Source organism: Salvia miltiorrhiza, chromosome 8, assembly GCF_028751815.1.
Source record: "Salvia miltiorrhiza cultivar Shanhuang (shh) chromosome 8, IMPLAD_Smil_shh, whole genome shotgun sequence".
Classification (NCBI taxonomy): Eukaryota; Viridiplantae; Streptophyta; class Magnoliopsida; order Lamiales; family Lamiaceae; genus Salvia; species Salvia miltiorrhiza.
Genome location: NC_080394.1, coordinates 23,910,475 through 23,920,762, shown reverse-complemented (window position 1 = coordinate 23,920,762; position 10,288 = coordinate 23,910,475). Strand labels below are relative to the sequence as shown.

Below are 10,288 nucleotides of genomic sequence, written 5' to 3'. Positions count from 1 at the left end.
ATTTAAATAACTAAAAACCCAAATCCAACGGAGGAAAGTAAATAAACATCATCAACTGAGTCTTTATTCTAATTGAAAATATTTTCAATTAGAATAAAGACTCAGTTTATGATGTTTATTTACTTTCCTCCGTTGGATTTGGGTTTTTAGTTATTTAAATATTGAAATCTTATTATTTTTATTCAAAGTACTTCTTTTTATTTAATAAGAAAATTGGGGCGTCACAGTATGGTATCAGAGCAGGTCTACGTTTCTATAGACTTGCAATAAAAATCTTTTTTAAGAAAAATGACCATCATCGCAACCGCCACATCGCTACCGAGTGAGGTAAAAGTCAGAAGTATATTTATGATGCTTTAAGTTTTCTTGATGAAGTTAGATTTTATTTCATTTTTTTTTTCTTCCCATGTCCTCGAGATTACTTATCTAGATAATTAGAACTTGCAAAAACCTGTAGAATAAGTACAGCAGTGCCAACACGTGTATAAAAATTGGGACGACGAATCTCTTAGAATCAATGAGAATTAGTACCTATCATTGTTTTTATCGCACAACTCTTACTATATACCGCACTATTTTAGATTATGGCCAGAACAAGGGGTAACAGGAGACCTCCGGCAGACGAAGAATCTGATAGTGAAGCCACTCAATCGATGGGGAATAGGAATCGAAATCGAAATGATGTTAATACGCTAGCCCACGTGCTTGCACAAGCATTGAGGGGAGTATTGCCTCAGCAACCGCATCAACCTCAAGCAGAAACTGGAAACGGAGTAGTAGCACAATTTCGGAGCATGGCGCCGCCAATTCTAAGAGGGAACGAAGGACCCTTAGGGACCGAGGAGTGGATGCGCCAGATGGAACGCATTTTCAACTACATACGTTGCAGGGACGACTTGAAGGTGACATGTGCAGCCTTCCAACTAATAGACGATGCAGGACACTGGTGGGAGTCAGAAACTACTGCCCTTACTGAAGAGCAGATGAGAGCCATCACCTGGAGAACGTTCAAGGAGAAAGTGATGGGGAAGTTTTTCCTAAGGAGTTTTCGCAAACAAAATGAGATAGAGCTCATGAACTTGGAGCAAGAAAACATGACCGTTTTGGAATACGAGCGGAAATTTACCCAACTAGGCCGTTTTGCTCCCCACTTGGTGGACACCGATGAAAAGAAGGCTTGGAGATTTGAGAATGGGTTACGCCCTGAGATTGGAGGGCACTTAGCAGCTCTAAACATCACATCGTACTCGGAAATCTTAGAACGAGCCCAAGCAGTCGCATCACGCCTGAAACTGGACAACTCTGTGGCTCGACCTCAACATACTGGAGACAAAAGGCACTGGGATAATCGAGACAAAATGAGGAACTCCCAGTCAGAAAAGAAACCAAGGAGTAATGTGGGAGACGACCAAGAATTGGCGCCGCACAAACCTCTTTGTCCACGTTGTCAGCGTTACCATTTCGGAGAGTGCAAATCTGGCTAGAACGTATGCTTCCGATGTCACAAAGGAGGACACATGGCGATGAACTGCCCAGAAGCACGGAGTACGAATGTCTCGAAGAACAACAACGTCCCGACTTGGCGGAATAAAGACAATAACTGGGGAAGAAATCACGGCAACAATAACAACAATATGGGAAGGAACCAGAACTTCAACAACAATGGTGCCCGCAAGGGAGAGGCACGAGTTTATGCCATGAACCAAGAAGAGATGGATGGAGAGGCTCGAACTATGTCAGGTATCTTACCCGTTCTGGACAAGTTTGCTATAGTACTCTTTGAATCCAGTGCTTCGCATTCGTTTATCGCAAGAAGATTTTACGAAAAGCTGATACAACCCTTAAAGGTAAGAATTCCCTCAGGAAAGGTGGTGGGAATAGATCGTTTGACAAGGGAGGAAAACTAAGACCTTGTTACATCAGGCCCTATGATATTCTCGAACGAGTTAGTGAGGTAGCATATCGGTTAGCGTCGCCGTCAAGCTTGACTTCGATACATAACGTCTTTCATGTCTCGTCTTTGAGAAAATTCATCAATGACCCGGGCAACATTGTGAATCACGTCAAACTAGATAGGGACCCAACTTATGATGAGCACCCGATAGCCATTTTGAATAGAAAAGTTCATGTGTTAAGAAGTTAAGAAATCTCTCTAGTCAAAATCCAATAGAATAGACATGATCATAGTGAAGCTACATGGGAAAAGGAAGATGGCATTAGATCTAGATACCCTATTTTTCTTTGACTCAGGTAAGTAATTTCGAGGACGAAATTTTTTTTAGTTGGTAAGGTTGTAGTGCCCCAAAATATTTTTTAACTACAATTTTTTTAAAAAAAATTCTTTAATTTTTTTTTTACTATTTAAATTTTAAGTCTTATAAGTCGTGCCTAGATATTGCATGAGCATGAGCATGAGCATTTAATCATTTCAAGCATTTATTATTATTATTATTATTATTATTATTATTATTATTATTATTATTATTATTATTATTATTATTATTATTATTATTATTATTATTTTATTATAAATTACTACATATTTTAAGCCCAAACAATTATATTTTTATTTCAGCCCAATTCTTTTTTTGGAGCCCAATGCTTGAGCCCAAAGTAATTTTTCTCTAGAATTTTCAGCATCAATTGATTGAAAAACCCTAGTCCACCTTTCCTTCTAAAGCTAAATGAAGCTATGGAAAGATTTATTTGATTGATCTCTCTCCTAAAAATAAACCCCTCACCTCTAGTATAAATAGGTGCTCTTCCACATCTTTTCTCTTCACACTGAATTCAAATCACCAACTTCTTCTCTCGGTGAGGTAACCCTCCCGCAACTCTCTATATTTATTTTTCCTGTACCTCTTCTTTTCTGTGGCAAAAGAAATGACTTTACGGTTGCTTCACTCCATGTTTTTTTCGTGTATATATATATATATATATATATATATATTAGTGTTAGAGTTGTACTTTTTATAAATATATATTTATGCATATAGGGTAGTGCAGCTTTTGACATTCATTTCACTTTATCGAAATATATGTATTAATATGTGGTGTAGTACAAACATATGCTCCTATAAAAATCCATATCATCAATTTTGTGTTTTCTTTGGATTTATCGAAACCTGCACTATTTCTTACTATGTGTTCTAATTAGATGCATGTTTTATGTTTAAAATATATTATTCATAATGGCTTGTAGTTACTTAAATGATTTTTATTTATTTTTAAGTCTAATATATATGTGTATAAATATATATATTTCTATTATCCAAAATTCTCTATTGTTCAATATATGTATATTTACGTTACTGTACTCACATTTAGTTAAGAAGTGGCCAATATCTTTTCCTTTTCAAATTCTATTAATATATTTAAATGACTAAGAATTTTGATATGTTTGTTACTCATGTATATTAGATATGCATATATATGTTTAATGTTTACCCATTGCATGATGACGCATACATAGCTTATATATATATATATATACATATATATATATATATATATATATACATGTGTGTAGTCCTTTTCTTTATTTATTTAAGTAATAATGACCATATATAAGTCTTCCTCATTTATTTATGTTAATGAGTTACGATTATTTTTCTATCAAATACATATTATAAATATTATATATGTTTTAGTATTTAAAATATTTTTAATTGCATTTATAGATCCCTCTTCATGTGCACTCATAGTTTTAGCATATTTTAATTATGATTTTATAATTCATTTTAGGCGAGGCGCGTGAGACTTAATCTTCAATTACTTTACACGTGACAAAGAGAAGATTAAGGTGGGGTTATAACGTTGCATTTAACATTTATCCTTATTATACGTTTTACTCAATTTATATGTGTGAGAAGCAGGCAGAGCCTCCGGGCTATGAGATAGAAAGTTATAACCTACGGGTTATATGAGACAGAAAGTTATGAGACAGAAAGTTATAACCTACGGGTTATATGAGACAGAAAGTTATAGCCTACGGGGTATATGAGACAGAAAGTTATAGCCTACGGGCTATATGAGACAAAAAGTTATAGCCTACGGGCTACATGAGACAGAAAGTTATATAGCATTCGGGCTAAGAGACAGAAAGTTATTGCTTTCGGGCAATATGAAAGAGCAGACAGTTTTCTTTGCACTTATATTTTGTTGTGATTCTTATAATATGGATAAATGCACCCCACTGAGTTTATTGTACTCACCCCAAAACAATATCTTTTTCAGGAGATGACTCGGGCGATGAGAGGCAGGGCGAGTGATGGTCAAGATAAAAGAAGAAATAATATTTTATTTTCAATTAGAATAAAGACTCAGTTTATGATGTTTATTTACTTTCCTCCGTTGAATTTGGGTTTTTAGTTATTTAAATATTGAAATCTTATTATTTTTATTCAAAGTACTTTTTTTTATTTAATAAGAAAATTGGGGCGTCACACTATTGATCAGATAATTCACAAGAAATTAAGCACCAGGAATTATGAATCATAAACTGGAAGGCACACAGGTATTAACAAATTAATTACATAAATTTAATCAACTATTTACAAACCCTAGAATCAGAAAAAGAACTTAGCCAGACATATTAAAATAAAGCATAAACATCATCATAATGAACGCAATTGTAAAAACTGAATTGTATAAAAATCGAAAGTAAAACGATTGTAATGACTTGAATCTTCAATCTTATGGAAATCTAATCCAAACTTGAAAAACTGGAAAACAATAAAAGTCTAAAGCTATAAAACTGAAAAAAAAAAAAGCTGGGAACCCCGAATAGGTCAAAAGAAGACCTATATATAAGCACATGTCCATATTTCTGTAAAATTCATCAAAGTACGAGCAACTAACATATTTCACAAGATAAAACAATTTAAGCACAAAACAACTACCAAACACTCAATTTCCTATAAAATTAACATCATAAGAATATTGAAAACCATGTAAACATGAGTGTTACCAACTCCCCTAAACTTAAGCCATTGTTCGTCCTCGAATAATGAGAAGAACACAATCAATAACACGAATGGGTAAGAAATTTAGCTCATCGATGCCTCCGAAAAATAAAGAATAATAGAATTCTCAAATCCTCAATAATCAAGCACAAAATTCACCAATAAACAGAACCTATAGTAAAATCAACCTCAACATTCCAAACCATTGAATCTCACAAGGTATGTGTATCACTTAACTCTCAATTTGATGGAACGGGACGTGTATACCCTCATCGAATTCAATGCAATGCAGATCTCTTACATAAGCTTGTCAATCGTCTACAATGTCCATCGCTAAAAGTGTGCTAGGATTAAGATCAAAAAGGTCTTTTTCTTTGTGTTATAATGTAGGGACATTGGTTAAGGTAGGGAAATATAGGCTAAGTGACTCAAATAGATCAAAAACACCAACACCTTATAACTTCACAAATCAAGTATGGAATAAATTCCATCTTCCACCTAACTATGCCACCATAATCAACACAATTCAAGGGATTTAATAATCACAATACAAAATTAAACACTCTTTTATGCTCTTCATTTATTTCCAACACACAAAGTCAATTCTCTAACAAATTTCTCAATAAACACTCAGCTTCACAATTTTTTTCTTTTTTTTTCTTTTCTCTTTTTTTTTCTCAATAATTTTTTTCTTTTTTCTTTTATTTTTCACAACCTTCTACAGCTTATAAGAGTAAATAGTAACACAATATCATCCCTTCTTTTTCATGACCCACTATGATATTCACCACACAAAGATCCCCGTATACTACATCACCCTATCATCCAGCTAAAGAATAAAAGCTAAATAGGCTCAAAGTGGATAACAAAGGATAATTTTTTCGTTAAGGATAGTGTTTGGGATAATAATGTGGCTAACAAAATATGGCCTAAAATCATCTCCTAATCTTGGGCACAACAGCAACCTCGACACAGAAACCATGTCAAGCTCTAGAAGATCACCACATGCATGACCAAACTCACAACAAAGAATAAACTGTGTATACTAAACAGTTCTGGCTCAAAATTTCACGGTTTATTCAACGTCCAAAAGTCAAGGTTAAAATCACTCTAGAATTATGCAAATTAGTTCCAATTATGCTCAAATCATCAAAGAAAATCAAATTCAATTTTTTTTCCGCAGAAATCAAATGGAGCAATAATCAACAGAAAAACATAACAATCACACACCACCAACCAAGCAGGATAAAACAATAAAGCTAACAAAAATAATAAAAGTGATACACATATCTACTCTCACCCCCCTCCCCCGAACTTACTACAGAACATAAGTTCGAAAATAAATTTGGAAGGATGATGATATGTGTGTCACTACTCACAGAAACACATGCTCCATAGTGGTGGTATGAATAAGGCGCGAGTTCTCAACACTGCACTAAAACCCCAAAACGAAGAAACCAAAGAAACAAAAAGAAACTAAAAGAAAGAAAACAAAACAAAGAAAACAGTTGGGTTACCTCCCAACAAGTGCTTAATTTAACGTCTAGAGCTCGACGATACCTCAATCTCATGGGTCATTGAATTTGACAACTTCAAGACCACGATCCACGTTCGACTTGAAGTAAGGTTTGAGACAATGACCATTAACAGTGAAAGTAGTGCCGTCTTTAACAAATAACTCATACGTCCCATTCCAATTTCTCTTATGCACCACATACGACCCTGTCCACCTTGATTGCAGCTTACCAGGAAACAAACGCAGTTTAGAATTATATAAAAATACCTCATCTCCTGGCTTGAGTTCCTTGGTGCGAATGCTCAAATCATGGAATTTCTTGGCCCTTTCATTGTAAATACGAGAACTTTCATAGGCCTCATTCCTCCATTCATCCAACTCGGTTAAAAGATCACGTCGAGTAAATCCTGCTTCCTTGAACTCCATGGATCCAAAGATAGCCATAAATGAGTCTTTTCCTGATGAGCAAATTTGGGCTATTTTATTCAAGGATCCTTGGTTTGTCAATTATGTGAATTACTTGGTGATTGGAGTTCTTCCCGAGGGCATGTCACATTACCAAAAGAAGAAGTTTCTCCATGACGTCAAGTTTTATTATTGGGATGATCCTTACTTGTACCGGAGGTGCGCTGATGGCTTTATTCGGCGATGTGTTAGAGAGCATGAATTGTCACGACCGCACTTGCTAAGGATAGCAATTTCGGGGAAACCACGACTAAGGGAGGGAATTTAGGAGCGGGAGTTAGAAAGGGGCATATTCGGTTTCTTGATGACTCGTCTTGTATAAGGAAAACAATTGAAATTAACTAGAATTTAACGAAGGTCAAAAGGAACCGTACATAATATTATCCAAAAGAGGTACTCAACGAGTTTGAGTACATTATTAAATAATACATATTGTTTTGACAAGATAACATAATGTCTTTAGTAAAATCAGTGTTCGCAGCGGAATAACAATAACTTGAGTATATGTATGAAGACATATACTCCACTCTGAGGTTCTCGTCCTAAATTGACAAAAGCTCCGCTTGCACACTACATCCTCGATCACAGCTCAACCTGCACATTTAAAAATACATGCAGGGCTAAGTACAAAAGTACTTAGTGGACACTTGCCGAAATTTACATATATGCATAATATTTTATTGTCAAGCCTTTAAACAGTAGTAAAATACGAGGGTTTTCCTTTAAAGACTCGTATTTACCAAACATAATATCATTTCTTTCATCAATAACCCGCGCAGGTATTTTATATCATTAATCACCATATCAGTAACTCGTGCCGAGAGGGAGGCCTCCCTCTACGGACACTATGATCGGCCAACCCGCTAGATGACTCACGATCACAAGGTGTACACTAATTCCGAAGGGATTTGCGGTCCCATCCAGAATCCGAATTCGATTAACATCAGATAGGCAATTAATAATAAAACATAAAGCATTTAGGCATTGACAATATCATTTAAATTCATAAGCATAAAGTCTTAACAATTCTAATATATAATTTTAGTTTATACGTAGAAAGCCTACCTGAATAGCAGACTCACGGTTTAGCTCTAACTCTGGTGCTTGACCTTTAATCCGAGATAATAAAATAAGATTCTAATTCTCGAAAAATCTCAATAAATGAGGATGCGTGAAATGATTATGCATGACTCATATTCCTTTTAGTTATTAATCCAACTATTGGATTAAAGCTCGTCTTATGAAATCGGATAGTTAATCTTAATAATCCACTCATCTTGAATTAGTCTAACTCACTTACCAACTATTAATTAAAACTGAGTCCATGTTGAATAAATAAAATTAGCCCAGATTCAATTTAAAAATCGGCCCATAACTTACTTGAATAAACTGAGCCCAAGACTCAAGCCCAACACTCTAGTCCTAAAGGAAAAGACTCGGCCCAGATGATTTAATTCGGCCCAAAAATAGGAGCCCAAAACAAAAATTAACAGCTGCAGCCAAAATAATGGCCCAACAGAACACTCAAATCCCCCAAATCATCTCCCTCAAACTCGTCTCTCTCTCTCTCTCTCAACGATCTGCTACTCACGGCACTCCTCTCTCTCTCGACCTACTTTTGGCCGGCGTCGACTGCCACCAAGCCTAAAACCGGCGAGGCCGTGGCTGCCTTTCTTCTTGTATCTCCTCTCACTTGCCGATGGTGCGTTCGAGGCGAAAGGGGCGAGCCCTAAATCTCCCTGAAATCGAAAATCGCCGCCACCGCTGTAACTCCCGGCGAATGGCTGGCGGCCGTTGCTCCGTTCCGAGGCCGTCCCTCCTTCCTTAATTCCCCTCTCAATGGTCCACCGAAGAAGACGAATTGAGGAGCCCTAGTTTCTTCTTTTCCCCAAATCGAGCCCTAGCTCACCTCCTTTGTCGAAGTTCTGCCGCCGCTGCAACAGGATGACCGGCGAGATTCGCCGCGCCGTCGCACGCCAGGGTTCGTCCGCTTGTCGCCACGGCCTCTGCCTTCTCCTTCCTCGACTCGAGTCCGAGGCTTCCTTCGGCGGGGCCGAAGGTCGCCGCTGCTATTTAATTCCGACGAGCAGCGGGCTCTGCTGCCTATGTGTACCGTCGATTGGTCTCGTTCGCTCGCCGCCGCTGACTCGAAGCCGCGTCGAGCAGAGCAGTCAGCTGTTTCCTCCTTCATAAGCTAAGCTCTCTCTTCTTCCTTCATCCTTAGCGTAGTTTCTTCTCTACTATGAAAATGGCGTGTGGTTTGGAGTTTGGGGTTTTACTGTATTTGTCTTAGCAACATACGAACAAAGGCAGTCTAGGGGTACATCTTCTACAATTCTTATTTTCCTAGTGGTGAAAGAGTGCAGCCTGTTCTTGCTTTGCATAAGAGTTATTGGTGTTTGCACTATAAAGAGTGTAACTTTGCTAAGTTCATTATGCCTACAATGGTTTTCTATCATTGTGAAACTGATCATGCTTTGGTATGAATGCTTTACTGGAATGGATATTTGAGATAGAATCAATACCTTGAATGTTTGTGTTGGTTGTTGAATGAACTGAGATAATCTGGCAGTTTGGCAGAGTAATGAATAAACGATCTCTCTCTCACTTCTTCAAGTGTTAAGGTGTTACTGGAATGGCTTGAGGATACTTGGCAGAGCACCGAATGAAGAGCAGTGCAGTGTGGAATGGGAATGAAATGAAGATTAATAGCTGCTGAAATCTGAAACCAAATGAAGGTGTTCGGGTGTGAAAATTTTGCAAAATATGCTGCGGGAGCTGGAGTCAAAAAAAAAGTATTACATAGGCGTGGAGCTGGAGTCAAAAAAATGTCCAGAATAGATGGCTGAGCATGCGCTTAAGGGATAGCTGCAGATTTTTTTCACACACATACACTATTCCTTTCTTTTTTTTAAGTATTGGTAGATAGATAGAAGAATAGGGGTTTGTAAAGTGAAGTATAAACAGAAGCAATAATTCTTGTCTTGGAATTTCTATATCTGTAATATTGTATTGCGTTTTTTTTTTTAAATAAAATCCAACTACCGGGTTTTGTTAATATCGCGTGTTTATGAAACTACTCGATATCTGCTTCCTTTCTTAGCTAGAATAAATTCTAAATTAAATCCGTAGATTTAATTCTTCATAAACCGGAATAAATTCACGACTCAAGAAATAATAATAAAAATAGAAAAATAATTCTATTGTGATCAATAAATAACATGACTTCGCTAAGTCAGTTATGAATCTGAAATAATTATTGGCTTACTCAATAATTTTCATTGCGATTTTATTTACGCGAAACTACTGACTTGGTAATAAAATAAAAATCCTGCTTAATTAG

The 10,288-nt window shown here is 36.5% G+C and overlaps 2 protein-coding genes across 2 annotated transcripts; one reads left to right on the top strand and one right to left on the bottom strand.

Moving 5' to 3' along the window:
* The first annotated feature begins 584 nt into the window (after positions 1 to 584).
* Positions 585 to 1,484, top strand: LOC130998220 (uncharacterized). Its single transcript, XM_057923650.1, has one exon. It carries the CDS (start codon positions 585 to 587, stop codon positions 1,482 to 1,484), a length of 900 nt encoding a protein of 299 aa, XP_057779633.1.
* Positions 1,485 to 6,531: 5,047 nt separating this feature from the next.
* LOC130998219 (uncharacterized) lies at positions 6,532 to 6,924 on the bottom strand. The gene is made up of 2 exons (XM_057923649.1): positions 6,748 to 6,924; positions 6,532 to 6,705 (listed from the first exon to the last, which is right to left on the bottom strand). Exons 1-2 carry the CDS (start codon positions 6,922 to 6,924, stop codon positions 6,532 to 6,534), a joined length of 351 nt encoding a protein of 116 aa, XP_057779632.1.
* Between the last annotated feature and the right edge of the window lie 3,364 nt (positions 6,925 to 10,288).

Excerpts from the sequence above, each read along its gene's own strand:
- LOC130998220 (XM_057923650.1), top strand. The coding sequence starts at position 585 with ATGGCCAGAACAAGGGGTAACAGGAGACCTCCGGCAGACGAAGAATCT.
- LOC130998219 (XM_057923649.1), bottom strand. The coding sequence starts at position 6,924 with ATGGCTATCTTTGGATCCATGGAGTTCAAGGAAGCAGGATTTACTCGA. Across the intron at positions 6,706-6,747 it reads AACTCAAGCCAGGAGATGAG|CTGCAATCAAGGTGGACAGG; the intron begins GTATTTTTATAT and ends TTTCCTGGTAAG.